The sequence below is a fragment of the Pteropus alecto genome, unplaced genomic scaffold (assembly GCF_000325575.1).
Source record: "Pteropus alecto unplaced genomic scaffold, ASM32557v1 scaffold155, whole genome shotgun sequence".
Classification (NCBI taxonomy): domain Eukaryota; kingdom Metazoa; phylum Chordata; class Mammalia; order Chiroptera; family Pteropodidae; genus Pteropus; species Pteropus alecto.
The window spans coordinates 6179031-6206119 of record NW_006438113.1 but is presented as its reverse complement, the minus strand read 5'-3'; the positions used below and the strand labels follow the sequence as shown (position 1 = coordinate 6206119).

Here is a 27089-nt window from a genome sequence, read left to right as displayed (position 1 = left end):
GTCCTGTACCCAGAGCCTCCCTCTGAAAGCCACTTTGCCCTCCCCCAGTTCTCTCTGATCAGCCACCACCTGAAGCTCACAGAAGCCCAGGGTTGAGGCAGCACAAGTGCGCAGACATTATCTAGATAAGAAAACCAAGGCCCAGGGTAAGGGAGACCCAAGCCCACACGTTCTGACTCCCAACACCTAGTGCTTCTTCTCTGGCTACTGTCACCCCCATGCCTGCTTGTACAGCCTCAGGATTCAGGGAGAGTTTAACCTGGACATGGTCACAGAGCTTCAGGCTTGGGGGAAGCCAGCCTTTAGTTCTGCGAGGGGTCAGCAGCTGGTGTTCTGATTCCCCCTCAGCCCAGGTCCAGGTGTAGCACCTGCTCATTTGAATGGTTACTTGAGCTCACTGTTTCCTAGCAGGGAAACTGAGGCCCAGAGCGGGAAGGTGACTTGCCAGACCTATGATGCTGCTCGTCCACTGTGTGGCCTCAGGGAGCCTCAGTTTCCACATCTGTAAAGTGGGCCATCGTCACACCTTCTTCGCTGGGCATTGGGGGGATTCAGATGTCTAGACATTTGTAAACTGAGCAGTGTCAGGCACATATGAGCACATTTCTGTCACAAGGGGAGCTTCCCTGCTCCCTTTTTCCCTCCCTCTCTGGTTCTCAAAAGTCAGCAATGACTTGTCTCCCTGGAAAATTTATGGATGCTCTTAGGTACACCTCCTGAAGAAGTTTCTTGGCACAGCCCCAGCCCAGAACCCTGCCTACAGGAGGGTCTCCTGCACGGACTAGTGGGGGACTCGGAGGAAGCTTGTCAGAGCCAGCTGGGAGCCACATGCTGAGGAGAGGGGGCAAGAACTGCAGGCTGGTGTGGGGCAGGGAGCCTCGGTGCCAGTGACCGTGACCCAGGATGGTCCTGGAAAAAAGCTGGGGTGAGCACTGCCCCACTGGCTAGAGTGCAAGGTACTCAAAAGTAACACACTGGCTTTTCTGCCCAATTACGTGGTGTCTGGTCCCCAAGGTGACATTCAGAGAACTCTGAGGAATGGAAGAGGCAGAGGGCTCTAGGAGATGAGTGTAGAGACTGTGGGTAGCCAAGATTCTGATTCAGGGGACACAAAGCCCATCCCTGTGCTTCTAGGCCTAAAGCCACATTAGGATGAACTGGAAAAAGGACAGGGGCCTTGGCTTTGCCTCAAGGGGTTTGCAGATGACTGGCTTTCCTGGCAAGGGGAGAGGCGACAGAGTTTGGCTCCATGTCAGACCTGGGCCGGAATACCAGCTCAGCTACCTATGAGCTGAGTGAGTGACCTTGGGCAAGCCATCTGACCTCCAACTCTCTATTTCTCCATCTGTGAAAGGGGATATTGATAACACTTTTCTCATGAGATTGCTGTTCCAACTTGATGAAGATCAGGAACAGAAAGAACATAAAATACAGAAGCTATTAATGTTGATTATTATTATTATTAATGGGAGGGGGACACCAACTGGTAGAGGGTCACTAAAAGTTGAAACCAGGATTCCAAGCTGGAAAGCCTAGGGAAGTCACATGCCCTGCTCTCTCAGACATCTTGATGGACACCTACATCCGCAGGCATGGCCTGCAAGCTCCCAGGGCTGGAGAGCTCCCCGCAGGCCAGCCGAGCTGACTGGCTCAGCTCACTGCCTGGGGTATAAGAAAGGCTTCCTGATCTTGAGCTGACATCTGGGTCCCTGTATCCGCATCCCAGTGATCCCGGCCACAGAGGGGCCACCAGACTCTCCGCTCAGCTCCTGCAGGTTGATGTGGGTAGTTCTGAAGTCTCCCCTTTCCTGGTTTCCATTTCCCTCCCCAACTCTTCGTGCTGGTCAGGGTGCCTTCCCTGAACCAGTCTTCCAGATGGAGCCAGAGAAGCCAGAGTGAGCAGGCCTGACAACCCTTGCTCCTCATGGTTTATACTTTGCGAAGTGCTGCCACATGAATCATACGATCTGACCTCAGGCCCTTCCTGTAGGTGACATATGACTATTTGCCTTACAGATGAGGAAACTGAGGCTCCAAGACATCAGGGGTCTTGCCCAAGGGCCTGAAGCTTCACCTATCTGCCGAGGGCTAATGGGCAAGAACTTTCTCTCTAGAACCACAACTGGCCCTTCTGTAACCTGGGCGAGAGGTTAATAACATTTGCTCTGTGTGACAGTGACAGAAGTCAATAAGATGATTGTCTTAAAGTACATTATAACCAGAAAGAGCTTTGCAAGACTTATCATTGCTGTGTGGTCTTCAGCAAGTCACTCAACCTCTCTGTGCCTCCATTTTCTCCTCTGTAAAACCAGACTAATAAACCTTACTTGAAAGGGTCCTTGTGAAAAGTAAATAAGTTAATACATGCAAAGCTGTTAGGGCAGTGCCTGGCACATAAAGAGCAAAGTGTTGGCAAGTATATCATATATTATTACCATTAGCATTATGTAGGGCTGGAGGCAGGCTTGGAGCAGGGGAACCAGCTGAGTCCCTGTGGAAATGCTCCTGCAATATCCTCTCCCTCCCCCTCCTTGGCTGTGACCCAATTAGTGCCTCTTTCCCGCAGGGGTCCTGCCTCAACCCTGCCCACCACTGGGTGGAGGAACTGGGGGAAGCTGTCAAGATGACTCCTCTCCACCAAGAGAAAACAAGCAGCAGCTGGGATTGATCACCCCTGGGCCGTCCCCACCCCTGCAGTGAGGCAAAGCCCATTAGTGTTTTCTTCTGTGGGGGGCAGGGCCAGCGGGAAGGTGGGGGGGGGCGCTCAGCTGGTGCCTGACGGGAAACAGATGTGGCCAGGGAGGGAGGAGAGGGGAAGTGGAGGGTTCTCAGGAGATGGCTGCCGCAGAGGTCAGAGCTCTGGGAGAAGAAGAAATAAAGCAGCCTCTCTCCACCTTGGGGGCTGGGGTTAGGGAGGGCTGTGGGGGGACTCCAAGCCCCTCCTCTCAGCTCTTCAATAGCTCCTGACACCACCCCCTCACATCTCTGCCCAGTTTGTAGCCTCTCTGAGGGAGAAGACTCCAGTGGGAGGAGACTGGGGGGCTGGGTGGTAGGAGCCCTGGGTCCTGCGCCCCCTTAACAGTGGCTGGCTGAGCGACCTTGCTCAAGTTCCATATCCCTTCTGGGCCTCAGTCTCCCTGCTGCACACAGTAAGTGCTCAACAAACAAGGGCTGACTGATGGGGTCGGCTGGGGGAAGGAGAGCCACATGCTTTTGGAAGATCCTTCCAGACTGGGCCCAAAAGACTGATTCTAAGTATGGAGATGGGGGAAAGTGGTCAGGGAGGCTGGGCTTGGACTGAGCTCGGCAGGATAGAGACAGGAAGCAGGTGAGGCCCGGTGCTACAAGCCAGGAATGGGCCTGGCGTCGTGGTGTTGGCAAGTGGCAGGGGCCGAGGCAGGGGCCGAGGCAGGGGCCTAGGAGGCTGGGGCCACTGTGGGGAGCTGGGTCTCACCTGCCTCGGGCGCACAGGCAGTGACTCTCTGCTTAGGTCACATAGGGTGTAACAGTCATAAGGGCTGAGCCTCCCAGACTCCCCGCACAGACCCAAGCACCCACTCATCTGAGCCCCCGGAGGAAAGGCCCATTCCAGACTTACCATTGCAGCCACTGCGACCTGCCCTCCCTGCTCCCCTCTTCCCCACTCAGGTCACTCATCTGCCCCCTCAGGCTCCACATTCCCTCCAGCCCCAAACTTGATCCCTATTCATGAGTCCCAGCTTCTCTGCTGACCTTGGGTAAGTCGCTCATGCCCCTTGCCTCAGTTTCTTCCTCTGTAAAATGGGGAAACAATAGAGCTGACCTCACAGTGTGGCTGAGAGGACAAAGGTATAAAGTCCTCAGAGGACTGCCACTGCCTGGCCACTGCCCACTTCCGTCATCATTCTTCCCATTCCTGCCCTCGCCGGTCACTGAGGTCCGTCTACCTGCGGCCCTGCTTCTTCTCTCCTGCGCTGTGTCCAGTACTTTGCACATGCTGCTCCCTCCCCAGCAGTGCCCCACTCTCCCTGCTGCTCCTCCAGCCCTCCCGACCCTCCTCCGCTTCCCCTCAGAGCTCACCCTGACATCAGTGTCTCAGGGGAGCCTTCTCCAAGTGCACCCAAAGCCCACCTCCCCACTCCCCACCTCCCCACCGTTCTGCCTCCCTTTCCCTCAGGTCTCCTATGCCCCCTGCTGCTGCCATTCTTTCTGGTGACTCAGTTTATACAGGGAAGACTCAGTGCCCCAACTACCTCATCAACAGTGACCTTCTCTCCGACCACTCTCTGGTCCATCCCTTGGACCTGGTCCTCTTCAGAAACTTCTCTCAGTCCAGCTACCTGGCTCCCAACTTCCACCCTGTCCTGGTCCCACCTCTTCATTAAGGCCTTTCTGACTTCCCTTCCCGCCGTCTAGGCTGACACCCCAGGATCGTGCATTATCACACTTCCCCAAATGTGTCCAACTCTTTGACCTTCTCTCTGAAACACTCCTTGGGTAAACCTTTGCCCGCCTAGGCCCATTCAGCATCTCCTACCCACACTGCCCAGTGAACCCCACTGGAGTGAGTCACAGAACCTGGCTGATAGCTTTGGTTACAGTTATGATTCAGACCTCCCCTGGGAGGGGGATGCTGTTCGGCAGGCCGGCAGGTTTCTCAGGTAGGCCTGCTTCCTCGCTCCTTGCTCGCTAGTCCTTCCTCAAGCCCGCCACACCCCTCTTCACTCTGGCTCATATCTGAAAACCTCATGTCCCACTTCACTGAGAAAACAGAAGCCTTGGAAGTGAAGTTCCTCTTCTCTGCACCATCTAACCCACCTCCCTCCCTCCTGTGCTGATGATAAGGTATCCCTCTAGCTCCTGTATCATCAGCCTTTTGCTTTCTTCTGGGTCATTCTCATTTGCCTGTAACATGCTCCAGGCTCTCCCATCTCTAACACCCATCCCAATGCCACCCACCCGACTCCAGCTACCATCCCATTTCTCTGCTGCTCTCCACAATCAAACCCCCTCGAGTGAGTGTGGACAAAGAAGGGAGTCCCTCTGCAGGCCGGCCCAAGAAGCCGCCTCCATCATGGCTCCATGCACACCAGCCCTGCCAACGGGTCCGCTGTGAACCGACACCTCCACTCAGCCTCCTCCTGAACTTCAGAGCGCTGGCTTCAGTGGTTCTCAAACCTTGGCCGTAGTTCAAGTTCTCACATAAAAGAGATGGGAAGCCCCACGAAGCTCTACCTCCTCATGGCCAAATCTAAGGGCACTTTTTCATGGTCGTTATACCTGACATCTTAGCACTGACCACTGCCCAGTCCTCGAACAGGGCTCCTCGTGACCGCCAGGACTCCATGCTCCCTGGTTCTCCTCCCTGTTGGATCCTTCTCCTCCATCCGATCCCAAATTCTGGGATCACGACGTGGCCTGGGGAACCCCTTCTCTACTCTGCTCTCATTCTGCAGGAAATCTCACCCAGTTCCTAAATACCTTCAGGTAAGTGATACCCAGTTATGTAGGAGCCACCTTGACTGCTCACCTTGAGCTTTAGAACAACACACCTAACGGCCTTCTTGACATCTTGACTTGGGTTTTCAGAAATACCTCAAATGTGACATGGGTATCAGAGAACTCTTGCTTTTATCTTGGACATCTACGTCCCATCCTACCCTGCCGCCAGCCCAGGCTGCCCACCTCAGTAATGATCACCTCCACCCACTGAGGCGCTCAAGTCTGAAGTGTGATTGTTCTGGATTCCCGCTTCTCCTGCACCTTCCACATCCAATCTGGTGACACCTTGTGTGGAACCCAGGTCCAGAGCAGCCTCCTTAGTTCAGACCCCTTCCAGCTCACCTGGGACCTGGCCACGGCTTTCCCACTTTCAATCTCCCAGCACCACCCCCATCCCTTCCCAGACTAATCTCTATACACAACCAGAGTAATTGTCTCAAAATGAAGAAGAAAGCCGTGTTGCTCAGGGATTTCCTCTCTGGCCCCCAAGGCTCTGAGAGCTCCCGTTCCGCTCTCCGCCCCTTTCCTCTCGCCCTGCTCTCCTCCTCCTTCACTGAGCTTTGGGCCCCAAGCAGCCTAAGTCCTTAAAGCCTCAGGGCATTTGCACCTGCTATACCCTCCCTCTTCCTAGGATGGCTGCCCCCCACTTGTGACAGGCCTAGCTTCCTCCCCTCCTTCAGGAGTATATGTCACCTTCTCCTCGCAGCCTGCAGTGAGCAGGTCCTCCCTGAGATAAGGGGCCTCAATCCCTGCCTACTAGGGCAGGCCCATGGGTGCCTTGGCCACCAGCCCCATGCACAGTGCTTGGCACACAGCAGCTGCCCTGTTTATATAGGAGTCAGTGGATGAATAAATAAATGAAACACATTTTCCACAGCATCTTACTGCCCTCACATCCCTGTTTGTCTCACAACAACACCCAAGTTCATTAGTTTCAAAATTCGGCTGAGGTCTGCAGTCTCAGGTCTAGGTACAGTTGCCCCTTTATCTTCCTTCCCTTCCTGGTGCACTGGGCACTCTCTCACCCCCATTTCAGATGAGGCAAGGAAAGGGCGGGCCAATTTAGAGGGATCTTGTCTCACTCTCGTCCTAGAAAGGAGTAAACTGAAGCCTAATAAGGGACAAAGTCAGTCTCCCACAGCCCTTCAGAGGACACCCACCCCCGCACTGCTCCCCTGCCCAGCCTGCCCAGCCCCGCCAGCTCACCTGCTTGTGTGGGTACACGTTGATGTGGCACTTGATGCACTCCTGCCCCATGTTGGCCCAGGAGTTCCCGCTCATCCATTTTCTCTTGCACTTGGGACACTTGTACTCACCGAAGCAGCGCTTTTTGCCCTGGTATGGGGTCAGACCCTCTCCTTTGGGGCGTGCCTAGAGGACAGGACGCAAACAGAGGGAATTGCATTCTACGAGGCCAAAATGCTACCCCCAGAGAGTCCCCACAATTTCCCCCTTCAGACTTCATCACCTGTGACCCTGTGTGCAGGCGCCTTCTGTCCCCAATCCAGGGTCACCCCAGAGCACACATAGGAATCCAAAGCTGGAAGACCCATCCAGGGGACAGAGAACAGAGGAGGTGGTAGGGGTGCACATGTCTGTTTCAGATTTAAGGGAGTAAAGTACTTGATAGTGGCTAGGAATGACTTCTTTAACTCAGAGGTCATAAAGAGGTGGCTTGTGGTAGCATGGACCCGCACACAGGTGTTCTTTGGCCCACACAATGGTGTGGATTAAATGGTTATTGAAGAGGCAACACAGGCACTGTAAACCTGCTATGTATTCAGTGAAAGTGAGTCTCCCCTCACCCTTGCTCCCAGCCGCCCACTCCCCTACTGGAGGCAATCTTAATTTCCTTTATGTACATTCTCCCGAAGACGGGTTCTGCGTTGACACACATATGCAATGTAGACATATGTACTCATATTCTTTCTTTTCCCTCACTCATATGGCAACAGATTATGCATTTGGTTCTGTATCTTTTTTTTGTTTTACCTAATAATGTATCTTGGACATATTATTATTATAAAATATATATAATAAAATATCCTTTCCCACATCAGGACAAACTGAGCTATTGTATTCTGTTTAACAGTGGCACAACATTCACATCTATGCAAGTTCCAGAGTTTGCCAGTCATGGTTACAAAACATCTGGTGGTTTCCACTCTGCCACTGTTACAAGCAATGCCCTGATTAATAACTGTGTGTATGTGTGTGCTTGTATACATGAGAGTACATTTGTGGGACAAATTCCTGGAAATAAAATTGGCATGTGCACTTTCAATTTTGAAAGGTAATGACAAATTGTTACTGCCCCACCCCACTTCCCACTGCAGGTGTACCAACTTAATAGCCCACATCATCACCAACAGAGTTTTCATCATTGCCAATATAAGAGGTAGAAAATCTCCTCAGAGTAGCTTTGACTTGTATATCTTCTATTATGAGTGAGAAAGAAGTTTCCCATGCATTTAAGAATTATTTTTGTTTCCTTTATGAACTGTCAGTTCAAATCCTTTGTGGTTTTTTTTTCCTGCTGGGGTTTGGTATTTTTCTTGTTGATTTGTAAATGTACTTTATATATTACAGAAACTAGCTTTCTCCTACATGGTGTTTTTTTTTAAACAGCTTTTAGAGAGATGACTGTACATTTCACCCATTTAAGGTGTACAATTCAATGGTTTTTAATATATTCACAGTTACGCAACCATCACTACAATATAATTTTAGAACACTGTGTCACACTCCCCCCCTGCCCCGCCCAAAGGAAACCTTGTACCTATTAATGGTCATTCCCCATTCTACCCCCACCTCCTCACCCACTCAGGCTAGCCAACCACTAATCTATTCCCTGTCTCTACACATTTCCCTATTCTAGGCATTTTATATAAGTGGAGTCATGCAATATTGTCCTCTTGTGTCTGACTTCTTTCACTTAGGGTAACATTTTAAGGGTCATCCATGTCGTAAGCATGTATCAGTACTTCATTTTTGTTGCTGAAAAACATTCCAGTCCAGTTTGTATGGACATGCCATGTTTTATGTAAATTCATTCATCAGATGATAGACATTTGAGTTGTTTCTAATTTTCGGCTGTTAGTAATGTTGCTATGAACATTCATATACAAGCTGCATAGTGTTTTATAAAGTTGAATTAGTTGCCCCAACATTTAAATATGGAAGATTTCACATAAAAATATGACCACACTGGTCCAGAATTCTTATGGTGTCAATCAGCTGAGGTTGCGAAGTAGCCGCCCCAACAGACTGACCATACATGCATCCTGCATGTCACCTCTGTTCCGATCAGTCGCTCCCTGCATTTGTGTCACCTACATGGCACGAGCAGGCTTTGACTTTGAGACAGGCTTAAACATAGGTTCTACACTATGATTATTCATTCAACTGTAGTTCCTAGACTGGCCTCAGCAACTTTCCCTAGGAGCTTGTTAGAAATGCAGAATTGCAGGCCCTCTCCCCTTAGACTTACTAACTCAGAATCGGCATTTTAACAAGAGGCCCAGGGGATTCATATGCCGTTAAGTTTAAGAAGCACTGGGTTATGATATGATCTGGTTCCATAGTACTGTTTTCCAGGGTAATTGCCTATTTATGAAGTAGAACATAAAGGTTAAGAGCACAGACTATGGATCCAAATCCTAGCTCTGTGATCCTGAGCAATTACTTCACAAGGATAATGACAGGAACTCCCATTTAAGACTGTTCTGAGGATTATATGAGATAATACATGTAAAACACTTAGAACAGTGCCTGGCACATAAAAGTAAAACAGGAATATTTGTTATTATTTACTAATATCGAACAATAGTGGTATATCAACAATGTCTTTTTTCCCAGGAACTATGATCATCTCTTGGTGACAGCTTACGAGAATTTCAGGCAAAACACTAAAAAGGGACATAGATGCTGAGTTTGTAAATCTAAACTTAGAAAGTGACAATAACACTGCCCTGATCTTTTGGGCCTGCTGCCTAATGTCTTTCGGATACTATTGGCCTTCCTGGCAGCTGTGATGTCCCGGGAAGGCTCAGTCTGAGTTCCAGGGCAGGGCTGCCTCTTAGCACGAGTCAGGTCTGTGAGAGAGGCTACTTATGCCAAGGGGAGCACTCAGGGTGCAGTCAGAGCCCAAAGTCCAGTCGATTTGCAGTAGAGGGGTCAACTTATGCCTCTGAAGGCACTTTGAGCTCAGTTGCTGTCAAGTTAGTGGGTGTGCAGTCAGTAACCCCTTCAGGTGCCACCTCTTCTAGCTGGTGCCTGGTATCCACAGTTTCTAAGCAACCCTAGCTTCCATGGCCTTCCTTCTCTAGTAATCCTGAAATTACTAGATGAATTCATTCCCATGCCTTCCCATTCTTAAAGGCATCTACCTTTTAAAGGAGGATGAGGAACAGGTGGGGTGCCTCACCAATGGTAGAACTTGAGACTCTTTGATTGCAGGGAGAAGTTGAGGGCTACCACCAGCCAGGTCCACTCTGGGACCTGGCTCTGCAGCCTTCTTGTTTCAGAGACTGACAGGACCTGGCACCTGGCTGCAGACAGCTGGGGCAAAGGGCAGGGGTCAAGGCATTCCAGGGGCACTCAGCAGAGTGAAGACTCGCAATTCAGTTCCCAAAGTATCTCTGCTTCAGAAGTGAGCAGGAATGAAACCTCCACAAATACAGAAGATTCAAAGTATGCAGCACAGGGAGAAGCAGGAAGATGAGAGGGGAAGAAGGGTATGAGGCGGGAGGCATCGCCACATCATGTAATTAGAAAACCAGCTTTTTTGAAGCCATCCGTCAGGGACTGTGAGCTGCTGGGCAGGGCACAGGGTCAGGGGTTCTGGCCTCCTGCAGGACCGAAGCTCTTAGTGTACCGTTCCCACACTGCTGTCACGCCAGGACTGGGAGGCCTCAGCTTTCTGACACCCACTGCTCAGGATGTGGCTCAGATTGTGGACGCAGGGCCAGATGCCTGCGGTCGCATTCTGCCTCTGCCTGTGACTATGTGGGAGAAACTCAGCAAGTCACTCAACCTCTCTGCCTCGGTTTCCTCTTTATGAACCAGGATGATGATGAAGGGCCTGCCTCCCAGGGCTATTGGAAAGATGTGATGCATCCACGCACTGAAGGTCTCAGCTCAGTGGCTGAACATTGCAAGTGCTCAGTCACCATTAGCGATGTCAGTGACTCTCTCTTGGGCCTTTACAGGGAGAGGGAGCAGGTGTGTTCTACGTGACACGGAGGCTGGGGCTGAGACCAGTGGGTGTAACTGGTAAGAGCAAAGTTCCAAAGATAGGAGGGAGTCCTGGAAGAGGTGGGATTGCTATCTCTAGGCTGTGGGGGAGGTGACAAGCGACAAAGGAACAGCATTTGGTGTCTTCACCTTCTGGAATTCTGAGGGAGGGACCAAGATAGAGGGAGGCCGTGGAAGCTCTGCAGATGCTGCTGGCAGAGGACAATGGGAAGAGCGAAGAGAACAGACACTTAGGAAGCACTGTTTCTGTGCTGGCTTTGTGCTCAGACTGCCACATACTGTTAGGCCCCCATTCACCTCTTTTTATAATCAATCCTTCATGGCAGGGAACATCATCAACCCATTTACCAGATGGTGAAACTGAGGCACAGGGAAAGGGCAGGACTTGCCAAAGAATTTCCAGTGTGTGAGGAACAGGAGGCTAGGCCCAGTGGGCTTTTCCACAAGGTGACACTTGGCTCACCATTTCTATCACCCCCCAAGTATGTCTCCATCATGAGGCTGAGGCCTGTGCTCAAGAACAAAAATCCCCCAGACCCCAGGGCCTCCAGCTCAGCCTAGCCTAGTGGCTTTGCTCTCCTGCAGGTCAAAAGGGAGACATGGCCTGAAGTGCAGGGAAAAGAGGCAGTGGATGAAGGCAAGGAGCCGCTTCTTCGAAGGGTTCAGTCCCAACATTGTTTATGCTTACAGATGAGGGCAGAGCCAAAGGGAGCAGGAATTTTTTGACGGAACAAAGGCTTCTCTACCCCCCACACTTTCCCCCTGCCTCCTCCTGAAAAGGCACAGCCTCTTCTCATAAACTTTAGCATGAAACAGACAGTGACTGCCGAAGGCTCTGCAGGGGCCTCCACCCATCCCAGCTGGGAAGGGTGCCAGGCCTGACCAGGCTCTCCTGACCCAGGCCCCTGCCACGTACCCCTCTGGGGAATCACGTCTGCCAGGAGTCCAGGGAAAGCTCACTGGGGCTCAGAAACCACTTCTGGTAGCACAGACAGGCCCTCTGGGGACCAGAGAAGCAAGGGGCTTGCTCAGGGACACATAGCAAATCGGAGACTGAGCTGGAAGAGGGGTTGAGTCCTCTGCTTGACCTTCAGAAGAGGGCTAGAATTGCCATGGAGAGCAGCCTGGGAAGTGGGAAGTGGTGGCTGGTATGGAGGTGAGACGGAGGCCTTGTGCCAAGGAGCAGTGAGGGTGGAACTGGGTGGGGAATGGGAGGAGTCAGTCAGGCAAGCCAGCAGTTTGGGAAGAGATGCAGATGATGCTGACACTATCTGGGCACTTCTTCAGAGTGGCTCACTATTTTCTTCCCACTTACTCATGAGATTTCTGGTGGTTGGCCTGGAGGTGGTGAGCTCCCTGTCACTGGGGGTATGTAAGCAGAGGGTGGGTGAACAACTACCAGGGAGGTTGCTGAAGGGACTTTTGCCCTGGTCAGGCTGTTGGACCAGGTAACTCTGAGAGTGCTTTCAACTCTGTAGTCTTCCCACTTCTTGTTGCTGGTGAAGGCCAACCAGATAGGTGTGGAGAGAGGGCCCTCTCAGATGCTGCTGTGGGCGATGGATAAACAGGTATATTTCCTACTGCATTCCTGTTGTGCAATTTGGCAATAAGCCTTTAAACTTTAAAAAAATTTCTTCCCCCCAGCAAATCTATTTCTGAGCGACTGCCCCACAAGTGATCGGAGTGATGTACCAAAGGGCTGTTCAAGGATGTTCATCACAGCATTGTTTAACAGCGAAAAACTGGAGCAAGCTAAACATTCAACACTGATGCTCTGGTTCCCTAAATGATGTTACACCCATTGGATGAAGGACAATGGAGCCATTAAAGTATTTATGAGGACTTTTTTAAGGGGTTGGGAAAATGCTTATAAAGAAAGCAGGATAGGTAATCGATGTAGACTGCTTCCAGAATAAAACCGTAAAAAGGAAAAATGTGCAAGAAAAGGGCTGGCAGGAAATCAGCCAGAAGGGTTTAGAAATTGCCTCTACGAAACTGAATGCTCTATTTTAATTAACGAACTGTCTTTAATGAGTAAGTATGACTTTGATGAAGAAAGTGATGGTTCATTCACCAACGGACTGGACTTCCTGGCCTGCATGCCCCGACTGCCCACGAGGGGGCGCCCTGCACCTTCCCAACAGAGATGGCAGCTCTGTCCACACTTGCCCCTACCTTTGTCCCTGTGGGTTTGGACACTGGGGTCTGGGGGCCCGGCACTGGTGACCTCTGGCTGCTGGTTCTGTTGGACCATGTTCGGGTCCAAAGAGCTGCCCTGCCCCCAGCCATGGAGTGGACTTCTCACCTCCTGGATCCCATCTGCTCCCTCGATTTGAAGACAGACAGAAGTATCCACACCTGTCACAGGACACAAGAGCCCTGGCTGGTCACTCGGCCCATCAATTTTCCTGCCTTGGCCTCCTGAAGTCCCAACAGGAGTGAGTCAGCCTTTAGGGTGAAGCATGCTTTCCTCTTGGCCCCTTTTAGAGTGAGTCCCTTTTGTAGGGAGACGACATTGTCACCTTTGGTAGCTTGAAGCAGAGCATCCCAGAGACTCTGGACTCAGCAGGCAGAAGCACGGTGGGGTTGCTGAGGGCTGCGGCCATGCCGGTTCTGCCCCAGGACACACAGTCTCTGCTTTCAGTGTACTGGGTTCTGGCTGTGGGCCCCGAGCCCTGGCTATACCACCTCTGCCTGCCCAGGAGAGCAGCCGGTGCCTGCCCAAGCTCTGGGACAGACTAATAGCCACACTCATTACGTGTCTGTCTAGTCAGGGCCAGGTCCTCTTTGAGCCACTTTATGAGCTACATAGAGTTAGTCCCAGGTTTCAGATGAGAACACTGAGGCAAGAAGAGGTTAAGTAACTTTCCCAAGGCTATGCCACCAGCAAGTGGTGGAATCTGGATTTGAAACCAGGCTGTCTGACTCAAGCCCACTCTCGCAATTTCCCTGAAACACGTCAGGATCACACAAAACTGAGGAACGTACCCAGCCAGTGGTGAGAAACAGAAAAGGGTTGCTACTGTCATGGGTCCTGGCATGCTGGCTGGCTTTGGGGGCGTTCCTTCTCCTCCCTGGGCCTCAGTTTCCCCATCTCCAGAATGAGGGTGGCACTGACTGCTAGGCAGGGTCACTTTCCCGCTGAGGCCCAGAAGTCGGCATGTGCCCAGCAGCCCCACTCCCACTTTCCCTCTCCGCCGGGGAGCTCTAGGCCAGCCCTCCAGTGCGTCCAGCTGAGAGGCTACGGCCAGAGGAGCAGGGGGAGGAAATAAAGAACATGGGCTCCTCTCTGGCTCGCTGTCTCGCCCAGTCTGCATGCTCTCCCTCAGCTGGGCCACTGAGGTGGTCCTGGCCACGACGTGAGAGAAGGGCCCTAAGTCTCGGGAGTTTGCGAAGCCCTTCTCAGAAACTGAGATGGAGGCACAAAGCGAGGGGCAGGGCGTCTGGCCCATGAGACCAGGACTCTTTGTGCAGCCTCGTTGGCCCCTGGATGGTCCAAGAGGGTTCTGGAAACCCTTTCTGGAGGCTAGGGGCCTTCCTTGGGAGAGGTAGTGCCCTGTTCCCAGAACCGCCTCCTTTGAGACCCCCTTTCTCGGCTCACGAGTGGCCCTCTACTCTCCCTGCTGTGTGTCTCCTCAAACCTGGCCCAGTGGGGAGGAAACGGGCTGCGGCCGGAGACCCAGGTTTCGGCTCTGGCTATCTCATGCCTATCTTCATCTGCCATGTGAGGGGGCTGCTCTGGAGAAGCTGGGACACTGCCATTTAATGAGCACCCTCTATGTGCCAGCCACTTCCCAACATGTCACCCCACAGCCCCTCCATCTGACGGGAGAGCAAACCGAGGCCCAGAGAGGCCAAGCATCCTGTGCAGCGCCCCACAGCCATGGAGACAAGACTTGAACCCTGTCCTCTGACTCCAAAGGGACACTTTCTACCTCACGCACGGCCTCTCCACGAAATGGCTGTGAGAAATTAGAGAACAAGCCTACTCCTAGGACCGTGACTCCACTTCTGACCTCTGACCCCTGGCCATCTCTTCAATTATTCATTTGTTTAACATTTATTGAGCACCCACTCTGCACAAGGCTCTGTGAAACATTCCAGGAATATGGAAATAAACAAGACAGATGAGGAATGCTCTTAGAGTCTGGGGCCTTCCAAAGGGGCCAGCCCTGTGACCCTCTCATCAACCATGGACCACGTCAGTCACAAACACCCTTTGGCCACATAGTTCCAGACCCAGGCCCGAGTCAGACTCGCACCTGCAGAAACACTCTTGGACTCACATCCTTAGGCAGAGGCTACTCTTTACCCGGTCCTCCTGAGTGACAGGCATGGGGCCAATGTATGACACATGAAATTAGCTCTAATTTATGCAACAGCACCATGAAATCATCACTCTTAACCTAAAGGCAGATGAGGAAACTGAGGCTTGGGAAAGGGGAACAATTTGTCTGAAGTCACATAATGAGTAAGCAGTGGGGCCAGTTTCTGAGCTCAAGTATGTCCAGTGCCAAAATCCACGCTTTTCCCTCCCCTGTGCTCCATGACACTGCTTTAGGGACCCTCTAAAGATCCCCACACTCAAGTGTCCGCAGACATGGCCTCGGGAGGCAGGTGGGAAGGCTGCCTCGGCCTCTGCAGCCGGGTCCAGGCAGCTGCAGACTCCACCGAGGCCCCAGAGGAAGCAGGCAATCAGAAGGACAGGTGGGCTGGGCCGTGCTGCCTGCAGGCTGCTGGGAGGGAGGAAGGACGCTGCAAGAGGCCACCCTGGGCTTCCTCCGGAGCCTCAAGGGCCCCCTTGTCTGAGCACAGGCGTCTCTGCCACCTCCCACAGACCCCCTCCTCTTTTCTGGGTTCCTGTCGCAGCCCAGCATGGGCCCAGAAGGCCCAGCCTCATCGTCACCCCTCCCACCCGGTTCCCAGGCCAAAGCCACCACAGAAATGCCATCCTGATTCCACAACACTAGGGTTTGTCAAAGTGCAGGGGAACAATGGAAGCTTTCACAGTGCCAGGAAAAGGTCTCAGGAAAACCCTGGGGAGGGGGCATGGAGTGGGGGCGTGGAAAGGAGGGAGAGAGCCAGAAGAAGAGGAGAAAACGGGGAGGCAGAGAGGTAGGGAAGAGCAGCAGAGGACGTCAGGAGTAAGGGACAGGGAGGGCGGGGTGGGATGAGAGCCAAGGGCATGAGCAAGATAGAGGACAGTGTGGGGAGACAGACGCCAGACGTGAGAGTGACAGGGCGAAGTGAGGGAGAAGATGGGAAATGAACCACAGGGAAAGGGGAAGCAGGCACAGAGAAGGACAAGAGAGGCCAAGAAGCCCCTCCGGAACCCAAAGGGGTGCGAGGTCCCAGCATCCCCGCGTGCCTCCCAGCACAGTGTCCGCGTGCCTCCCAGCACGGTGTCCACGGCCCTAGGGAGCCCTGGCCCAGAAGGCAGCAGAAACTCTGCCTCCAAACCCTGCCCCGACACCAGGCAATTTGAAGTTCTCTCCAGCAAAACTTTTTGGAAAGCAAAGGCTTTTTAATCACATGAACAGCCACTCCCTAAGTTATCTGTTTCCTGCTTCTGGCTTTCCTCCATTAGCAAACCACACAGATCAGAGCTCAGGGGTGGGAGGGGAAGAGGGGCCAGTCCAAGGGGTGGAAAACATCCGAATCATAGCGATTGCAAAAGTCCTGGGTTTTCCTCCCCTCCTGTGACTACAGAGACAGCGATTGCTGTCTGCTGCTGCCCTAGCGGGTGGATGTAAGATTTGAAACCACCCTGTGGCTGGCAAATAGCTGGATGCTACTCAAAGTCTGAACATCATTTGTCCTGAGTGGGTTTCCAGGTCCCTGTGCATTCTTGTTTGGGAGGCCCGTTTGCTCAGCGAGCCCTTTCTTCTGACTGAGCCCTGTCTCCTGCTATAGCCACGACCCCTGTTCGGCCAGGCAGTCTCCTCCAGGTACTTTCGTGACCACTTCAGGCTTAGGGGCCCCGCCACGCATAGGACTGAGGCAAACATTCAAGGCTATGGGGCCCCTTCCCCACCTGGCCCAAATGACCTTCTAACCTTGGCTGTTGCTACTCCCTCCTGCACCTATAGTCAAACAACAGTTTCCTACAAATGATGTATTTACCCGCCCCCACACCTTCTCTTTCGCCATTCTCTATGCACCGAACATTTCTCCACCTAGTGAATGGCCATGTAGCCTTCAAGGCCAAGCTCAAAGGGCACCTACCTGGCCTCCCCCATTGCAGAAAGGATTAACTGTTCTTTTCTGGATGCTCACCCCACCCTCTGAGTCCCAGCCTCCTGCACTAGCTGAGAACTTTCCCGCCGCCTCCCCAGAGAAGGCCTCGGTTCCCCAAACTCCCAAGGGACTTTGTGGTCTGCACCACTCATTTGGCTGTGGGTCATGTCCTGCCCTGACCTGGCCTCCAGCATGCCAAGGAATTCATCCGAACTCTAAAAACTCACAGAATGCTGTTCTGCTGTCTTGTTTCCCACTGGTCTCCGAGTGCACTGTGGCAACACTGGCCCTCCCTACTCCTGCTTCCCTTGGAGCACCCTGGGGTGGGGCTTGGAGCACATCAGTGGCTGGAGGGGACACCGGTGTGCTAGTGACCATGATGGTGAGGTATGTGGGTCAGGGCCAAAGCCACTCTGGTAGGAGGTGTCAATGCTGGAACTGGTCCTTGGCTTGCTCTCTGTCTACTCCCAGGAGGCCCTTCCTAGGCTGTGCTGACGGCTCTGGAGGGCCACCTCAGGCCAGCAGCGCCGTTTTCACAGGTGGGCTGGTCCCTGTCACTGCATGTGAGGCTGTCCTTGGTGAGGCCTGGAGAGACATGACCTGACTAAACATGGCCATGAGCAGCCCAGCCCTACCTGGCTGGAGGGAGGCTCTGCACAAATCCCGGGGGGCGGGGCTGGGGGGGCAGGTTAAGAGGAGGAAAGGCCTCAACCTGGAGTGAGGCTTTGGGTGTGAGAGCCGCCCCAGGAGGAGGGGACAGGGGAACTCAGCTCAAAATAGCGATGGGGGAAGGGTATGGAGAGTGGCTAAGTGCCAGAAAAGAAATCCGATCTACTCTGGCGGTGAAACGCTGAAGTCAGCAGTTTGGGGCCACTCTGGCAGGAGCCAGGGGCTGGAGCTGAGAGCCTGCAGGCCCGACTTCCATCCTGGGCTCTGCAATTCGTCTTTTCTCAGGGCCTCGATCTCCTCCTCATCTGGCCACTGAGGGAGAGGGAGAAGCAAGCTATCCACCTTGGAGAACTTTCAGCAGGTGAGTGTTGGAGACCACAACAGCCATAGCCACACTGTGTGCCAGGAGTGACATGCACCTGACTTATAGGTAGCTTCCTTGCGACCCCACTTCCAGATGAGAAAATAGAGGCCCAGAGATGTTAAGTCATCTATCCAAGGTCGCAAAGCAAGTAGGTGGCAGGGCTTGAATCCTGGGCTTTCTGGCTGTTGTCTGATACTTTCATTGCCAAGTGAGGTCCAAAAGGCTGTAGAATGGTTTCAAGGTCACCTGTGGCAACTGTAATGGGGCAGGAGTTAAGAGGTTCCTGGGAGCCAGCCCAAGCATCTGCCAGCTTTCACCATGTTTCATAGTGTCGCTGGTATTGGAAATCTGAGCATGAGTCACGGGGAGGAGAGTATATGTGTGTGAGCAAGCATGTGCATTTATTACATGCATGCTTCTTCTCAGGGTGACTGCAGGATGTCAGATAGCAACACGAACCTCCCCATGTTCTACCCCTTGTGGGGTGGTGGTGGTGGGGTGTCCAGCAGAGGAAGAACTGCTCTGATGTGATTTCCAGGGGGTTGTAGGGAGGAAGCCAACCTGACATTTCTCATCCCCTCATGCCAGGCTGCAGCTGACCTTGCTTCTTTACCCAGGGACTGGAAAAGTCTGCAAAACCCTCCCTTCCACATTGTCGCCAAGGGCAAGGGTGTCCAGCATGGCTCTGCAGGAGGCAGGATGATGGAGCCATGCTAGGTGCCCCCAGATGCTCTGTTTCCTTTTGTTAGAAACTGCATTCTAACAATTCCTTGGCCCCAGGTTCCCCAGCTGTAAAACCCTCACAGCTCCCGCTATGACAGTTTTACATCTACCAGACATTCCATTGTCACTATAACTCCTACAGATGAGGAATCCAAGACACAGAGAGGTTGGGAGATTTGCCTGAGGTCACACAGCCAAGCAGCAGCAGAGCTGGGATCCAAACCCAAGCCTGGCTGACTTCCACAGCACCACATGGTCTGCGGCTCTGATCTTCTGGGGTGTCCTCGCCCTTATCTGTGGGAAGCCCCACATGACAATAAACCTGCAGGTTCCCTGAAAAGGGAGGAGAGGAAGTGTGTACCCATTGCAGGAGAGGGGGCTGGCTGGTGGTCCTCATTCTCACACCAACTTCTACACATGCCAGTCCCACTATCTGGCAGACCCTCGCCTCCCAAACAAATACAGTGGAAACCACACTTCTTCCTGGAAACTTTCCTTGACTGCTCCTGCCTGCAGGGACCCCTCTGGTCTCTGCTCCCCGTGGGGCTCATCTTGTCACTCTCTGTACTATAGGCCCCTCGGGCAGCACCAGGGCCCACTACACACCTGCTGAGGGAAAGCAGTGTACATGCGCCCTGCAACCTGTGCACACGGCCCCTCTGCCAGGGTTCTGAGCCAGCTCCTTTAAAGTGCTGATGCTGTGACCTGAGCCAGACAGACGTGGGACCTGCTCTCGTAGAGTGTCTGTCCCAGAAGAGCTCTGATGTGGGAGCTGAGCTGACCAGGCTGTGTGCTGTCTCATTAACTCAGCATAGTGACCATACCACACACGGTGGCAGGAATAGCAATCCATTTTTCCTAGCAGAAAACGAAGGTTTACTTCCAAAACCACACGGATGCAAAGTCTGCATTCCATGTTTCTGACTCCGGATGCCCAGGCTCTTAGTTCTAGAGCCCAGGCTGTTTCTCACCCTTGAGTAAGCATCAGAACCATCTGGGGGCTCCTTATAATACAGGCTTCTGGGCCCAGCCCTAAAGTTTCAGAATCCCTAGGTCTGGAGTGAGCCTGAGAAACTGCATTCTAACAATTCCTGGGTGAAGCTGATTCTGCTGGTCCAAGGACCTACTTGGGAACCAATGATCTAGATGATACTGTTAAAGCAGGAGTGTCAGAGACTGTCTTCTTCACACTGCCCACTGCCCACACACCCATTCTACAGCCCAGGAAACAGGCACAGCAAAGGCAAGGGCCTAGCCCAAGCCATAGAGGAAGTTAGGGTCTGGACGAGGAATGGAGCCCAGGGCTCCTCACCCCAGGAGCTGGGCTGGAGGCAGGACAGTGAGGCTGCTAGGCTTGGGTGGGGCAATAGCCTGCGGTGGGAAGAAGGGCCATCTCTTTAAAAGCAGGACTGGCAGCGGTGGAGGTGGTGGTGGGGTGCTAAGGGAGGGCTGGCCTGGCTCTCCTGGCCCAGCCCCAAACCTGTGACTCCTCGGCATCTGGAAACTATCACGGGGAACAATGAAGGGAGCAGGGGGCCTGGCTGCTCAGGCTCTGGCCTTGTTTGTTCAGGGAGCTGCGGGCATCTCCTGCCCCCACCTCCACCGCCACCATTTGCCTTGGTACTGGACACTCAGCCCCAGGCAGCCACCTGTCAGGAAAAGTCAGCCCCTGAGTGACAGTGGGGGCTAGTGGCCAGGTTGGGTGCCTAGAAGCTTGGCCAGAAGTCAGGAGATCCCAGGCGGCTCAGCTCCCTGCTTGCTGTGCCTCCCTGGGCCTCAGTTTCCCCACAGGAAGCTCAGAGACAACACCACTTAGGCTGACTGTGTACCATTACTAGCAGTATATCGGCCCAGCTTAGTGTCTGGGCCTTTGTTGCTCCCAGGGGTCCTACTGTCCTCTGAAGGCCAGTGGGGGCCAAACAACCATCTGTGGAGCAGGGAAAGGACTGAGAAACTGTCACTGTGTGCACCTGCCACCAGGTGCTCCACTCATGCCCTCGACACCCATGTATTGAGTGCCCACTGCCTACAAAGCACTGGAGCAGGTGATTAACAAGACAGATGGAACCCCAGCCCCCAAGAACATAGTCAGGTGGAAAAGAAAAAAACAAGTATCTTATCCAAATAATTAAAGTTGTGATGAGGGCTACGAAGGAATGGACAATAGACACTAACAGGGATAACTTCTTCAGACAAGGCAGCCACCCTGCAGGGTCCGTCCTAGCCTCTGAAGTTTCACAAGTTAAACTGTTTTACGGTGTGTGTTTCTTACCTATCTCCGTCCCTACCTCAGCCCCAACTGGACCTGAGACAAGTCCCTTCCCTGCCTGGGTCTCAGTTTCCCCATGTGTCAATAAGGGAAGAGAACAGAACCAAGAAAGGCAAATACTTCATCTTGTGCATCCATGCCAATTACTTGCTACCAGAGCAGTACTGAGAAGGATTCTGCAGGTGTGTCCTAGCTCAGTAGGCCAGACTGGCACTGTTTTGGTAATGTCCAGCTCACCACGGCCGTGGGCTGGGGGTGACAGGCAACATGACCTGTGTTAGCATTCCTGACCTAGGTGATTCCTAAAGATCTTTCCGGTGCAAATGTTCCCCAAGCAATCTGGAGATGCAGACAGAGTTCGAATTCTGAACAGGCCCTGGCTTACAGTGAGAAAGAGGCCATTTCCTCCATCTCTGGGCCTGTCACAGACACTAGTCTTGCCCTGCCTGTGCCACTTTCCTGTTGTGCCTTTAAAACATGACCCTGGCTGTAAAAGTATGTTAGAAAACTGACTCTTCCTCCAGGAAGCCTTCCCTCCTAGTCCTCCCAACTGATATCCCTCAGCCCCCTGCAAGTCCCTTTGCTTCGTACATCTCTGTAGGAAGCACAGAAGATGCCCCACTAAGTTGGTGTGTATGTATTGCTTCCTCCTTAGGCCCTTCCTCAGGAACAGAGATCACGTAGGACTCCTCTCTAATCCTCAGGCCCCGAATGGGTCTGGCACAAGCAGGGAGCCTCTGGGGAGGAGGTGAAGGACAAAGTGACCATTTTGTACATTACTATCAGCCTGAAATAAGTAGCTAGAGGAGAAAGTCAGGAGGATTTGGGGAGGCAGGGTAAGGGGGGCAGGCAGCAGCCTGGTGACTTCCTGGACAAGCATGCTGGCCGATGTTCCTGGTCCTCAGTGTGGCTATTGTCCCTGCTAGTCCAGAGAGCAGGCTCAATAGGGCCTCTGTCCCTCCTTGGGCAGGCTGACCCAGCTCGGTGGCATCCCACCCGGGCAGCTGGGAAGCGAGGGCCCACACTTCCTGTCCCCACTGCGAGTGTTCAAGTGTTCAGAGCGGCAGGGATAGGGGAGGGGGGCTCTCAAGACAAGCACCCATCTATGTCCCCCAGAGGAGGGCTGCCCAGCTGGGGGAGGAGGCGGGAGAAGGGACAGCAGTGCTGAAGACGTGCTCGCCCCTGTGCCTCAGCCCTTCTCCAAAGTAGTTCTCCCTCTGAGATGGAGTTGTCAGGACAGTCGACTCTCGCTCTCTTGCTCTTCTTCAAAAAGGCCAAGCACATCCTTGCCTCATCTCTGGGCCTTTGCTCTTGCTGTTCCCTTGGCCAAGAACATCCTTCCCCAAGATCTCCACATCATTTGCTCCTTGCTTCATCTGTCTTTATTCAAGCTGTCACCTCCTCAGAGAGGTTGTCCCTGACAACTCTGTCCGAACATGACCTAACACATAGCATATTTGTTTGTATCTATTTATTTATTGTCTGACATCCCACAGAACGTGGGCTATATTCTCCCCTGCACTTTCGCATTAACTATGGTACGTCCCAAGTGCCTAGAACTATACCTGGCGCACAGTAGGTGCTCAGTAAATACATGCTGCACAAACAGATAAAATAACACACTCGAACACTGATCTACATACCGAGAGACGTGCTCTAAGAGCACAACCTTCTGCTTTAGGCAGCATAAGACCAGGTTGGCTGGGGAGGAGGCCAAAGGAAGTGCAGCAAGAGCAAAGTGAAGAAACAGGGGAGAGGGATCCATGCGGACAGAGCAGCTTGTGCAAGGAGCTGGGACGGCAGGGAGCGCAGAGGGCCGGGGGAGGCCGTACCATGCTGGGCCCTGGGACTACACTGCAGAGTTGGATTTTAGCCCAGGAGTCATGGGGAACCATGGAAGGGTTTAAAATTCGGGGTGGCAAGGTTAGCCTGGTATTTCTAGAAGGTTTCTGCATATGGAGAATGAATTGAATGGGAGAAGGGATCAGATGTAAGGACACTGGTGAGGGGGTTGCTGCCACTTGGCTGGCGAGAGGCAATGGGGGTGTGATCTGGGGAGGGGTGGCAGAGAAGAGAAAAATGGAAGGACTCCAGAGACAGACAGGAGGTATAGTAAGCAGGACTTGAGTTAGCCTAGGGAACTGAGAGCAGGGGCTCAAGAATGACGCCAAGATGTCCGCCTTCAACCATCCCGTGTCGCTGCAGGGGTTGGGCCAGGGGCTCCCTCTTGGCTGGTGACAGCCCTGGCTCTGCAAGGCTGTTGTGGGGGAGGCCAAGGTGAGGTAAGGGGAAGGTGATGGCAGTGTCCTGCAGCTGGTAGTGATGAGTGGAAGGAGGACTGGCCATCCCTGGCCTGCGGGCAACAGTGACAGATAGGACAGTCTCATGATAACTATCCATCCTGGCTCCTTCCTAGAGGTCTGTCCTTGAGAATTTCCTATAAATGCTCACCTGAGTCTATGGAAGGTACCCCTGGGGACAGGGTCCGCCCCAGAGTTGATGTGGAGGTGGTGCTATAATTACGTACACACTACCATGCAGGTGAGCAAACAGGCTTAGGGCAGGAAGAGCCATGCTAGAAGCAGCCGGGCCATGTGAACTCAGGCCCAAGGCGTTCCCACTGTTCCAAGATGTCTGTTAGGGCTCAGAACAATTCTTTAGCGACAAGAAGGAGGAATTGATGGAAAAGGTGTTGAGTTTAAAAAGGAAGAAAACCCAGAAGGAAGGAGAAGAAGCCGGAGTCCAGAATGAGAGGAACCCTGCCCACCCCCACCCCACCTCCATTGTTCAGTTTGAGGTTTGTAGGGCAGATGATCACCAGTGGCTCCGGGGTGACCTCCAGCATCACACATTCCGTGCAGGGCAGGCTCAGACCTCTGGAATACAAGTCTAGTGGTAGCAACAGTATGAAGCAGATGCACAGAGGAAAGAAGGGTGGCCCACTTCCAGACAAGTCTTCCTGTACCTTCTAGAACCACTTGCTCGGCCCAGGAACCCCACCAGGCCTGATAATCTGAGGTGGAGCCGAGGCAGTGACGCTAGTGCTGGGGAGCAGCTGCAAATACAGATGAGGCTTTGCTCACTTGCCTGCTGCACGCCTCCTACTGTGCTGCCCAGTTCCTAACTGTCCGGTCCATGAGGAGTGGGGTGGCGGTTGGGGATCCCTGCCTTAGGTGACATACCAGCTCCATTTTAAGTCAACTGATAGGGAAGAAAATAGCCAGGAGGGCAGCAGCGGCTCCCTAAACCTGCTCTAGAACCCTAGGAGAGGCAGGTTGGCTGAACTTCCCATTCACCTTGAGGCTCCCTGGGGCCTGGCAGTGGTGTGCAGTAGCACGAGCCTCTGTGTAAGTGTGTGCAGCGGCACGTCGGCAAGAGGCGTGCACGCCAGCGTGTATACCTGGAGCTCCGTGTCAATGTGCTTTGTGTGCGGCTGCACAGAGTTCCCTGCTCTACACTCATCTCCACAAGCTTCATTGGTTTGGGGGCAGGTCCAGAGCTGGTCAGCTACAGGCAGCTCTGGATTTCAAAAAAGGATTAAAAATTAGGACAATCATGCTGAAGGAAGGAGAAATGCAACCATTCTTACCTTCGAGATGTCTTTCTACTCCCCAGCTGCATGAGGAGGTGGCCACTGTCCATCTCATGACCCTGTATTCTCTCAGACAGCAGAGGGCTAAGTGAAAGACAGCTGTGGCTATGCAGTTCCAAGACCTGGGTTTGAATCCTGGCTCTGCTATTACCGGCAGCAAGAGCTTGGGAAAATTTCTTATAGCCTCTCTGAGCCTCGGTTTCCCCACTCAAGTGGAGATAATAAAGTCTATTGAGAGGGGACTTGAGAAGACCTAATGAACTTATGAATGTGAAGTGTTGAGCACTCAGCACATGGTTGCAACTCAGTAAATAGCAGACCTGAACCCTCATCGTCAGTACATGGACACTTGCCTAAAATCTCAAATGTCCGAGGCCTTTATATTCTTTCTTCCCTATCTTGCCAATCTTCTGAAAACCCGGGAAAGTCTCCGAAATCCAAAATTTCACTCTCTCAGCAAATATAAATGAGCCCACTCCATCTTCCTCAACGAACACGAGCTGCCAGTCTGAGCTGGGCTCAGAGCTGAGTGTGAGAAGCAGGCGGAGGAGAGGTTGCCTCTGCTTCCCCTCAGCTTGTCAGGTTTTCCCATATAGGATCTCATTAAATCCTCATCATAACTGGGAGTTATAATCTATCAGCTTCCAGCATGGAAAGGCCCAAAGAGGAGAGGGGACTTTCTCAAGGTCACACAGTGAGTGAATGGCAAAGCCCCACTCCAGGCCTGACTGCTCCTAGCCCACCCTCTGCCTCCTGATGAACCTGATGTGCACTGGTGCAGGTGGGCACCAGTCCTGGGGGAGTGAAATGGAAGATTGTGTGGTCTGGCAGGCAGGAAATGGCCAGGGGAGGTCACGTGGGGCAGGGAGAGCCCCTCCTAGGCCTGGTGAAGTCTACAGCCCACAGGCTGTAAACCTGTAATCCTGAGATCCTGAGGCTTAGGGCTGGTCCCTCTTACCTCAAGGCAACCCAGAAGTTGACTGGGTCCTATAGAGGTCGATGGTTCTGTGCAAAAAGCAAAGCCTGAGAAGGACTGGCTGGAAGATACTGTGTAGTAGCTAGACACTGAGTTAGGAGCCGTGGGTTCGAGCACCAGCTCTTTCGGGCAAGTCACCTCTTCCTTCTAGGCCTCAGTGTTCCCACTGGGAATTGGGGTGTATGTATTTAAGGGAGATACTTTGGATGCACTAGACTCTAATGTATAAGCAAAAGCTGATACTCTGGGAACTGACAGCTCTGCTGTGAGATGGGGCCAATGAGCTGAATGAATAAGAGAGGCTGCTACACATCTAACCCACCGCCCCTCCTGCTATGTGGGCAAACATGCCCCTCATACACGTTCCACCTTCTACTCTTCTATCAGCAGTGACGAAGCAAGTCAGAGCAGAGATAATTCTGTGGGGTCTCTGCTCTCCCCACCCCCACCCTGTCCCCCAAGAGAGGCTGTCCAGGCCAAGCAGGGGAAGGGGCACGCATCCAAGCTTACACAATTGCCACCTTGTCTGGGGGAGACAAAGGCCAGGCTCCGGGCCTTGGCGGCCAACTGCCTAGATGAAATGACAGATCACAGAGTTGCCGAACTTAAATTTTTAAAAAATGTTAGTACCATAAAAGCTTAGATTCTTAGAGTCTCTAAAATGTAGAATAATGATGTTAGAATCATAGATATGGAGAATCTTCATTTCAAAGAACAATAACAGCACATCGAAACAAAAATATGGAAGAGTTTAGAATCTTACAATTGAACTAAGAAACGATTATAGAACCTCAGACTCGAAAAATTCAGAACAATCAAGTATCAGAATTGTCCAGTATGAGAAGCCTAGTTTCCCAAAATAATAAAACTTCGTAATCACATGAAGAAATCTGGGATGGAACATCAGTGTCAGAAGTGGGACTCCAGAATGTCCATTTCCAAGTTTCATGGAAGCTATAATATTGCCTTCCCAGGACCTCAGAAGGACAATGATGGTTTTGCTGAGCTCCACACCACTTCAGACCTGGGCAAAGGTATATCAGAATCACCTGGAGAGCTGAAAACGTGCCCATCGCGAGGACTACCTTGGATCTCCTGAATCAGAATTTCTAAAATCAAGCTAAAGAATAATTCTCATGCGAAGCTCTGGCTGAGACTCATCGATCTAGTAATCCTCTCTTCCATATTACAGATGGGGAAACGGAGAATGCTGGAACTGGCCCAGCGACACACGGTGGTGGTCTCGAGCCTCTAGACCACGGTCAGGCCCCTCAGACCTCGACTTGCTTCCTCTGCATGGACGACTTTGTCTCCTGGGGCCCTGTCTCCAGCTCATTGCATTTGCCTTTGAGTCCCCTTGCTCCAAAGATGTTCCCGGTGGTCTTGGGGACCATGCGGGCCAGGACAGAGTGAGGCTGCTAGGACACCTGGAGGCTGCTAGGCTCACAAAGCTAGCCCCTCAGGTTGTTTCAAAGCGGGCCTGGAGGGGAACTGTGAAGGTCATCAACGTCAATCTCCAGCC

General features: G+C 52.7%; 1 protein-coding gene across 1 annotated transcript in view; it reads right to left on the bottom strand.

The window, feature by feature from the left end:
* Positions 1-27089, bottom strand: part of ZCCHC24 (zinc finger CCHC-type containing 24) — a 60644-nt gene that overhangs the window by 4638 nt on the left and 28917 nt on the right. Inside the window, exon 3 of the mRNA XM_006915480.3 lies at positions 6688-6852. Within this exon, the coding sequence (XP_006915542.1) occupies positions 6688-6852 (165 nt within the window). The remainder of the gene's footprint in view (positions 1-6687; positions 6853-27089) is intronic.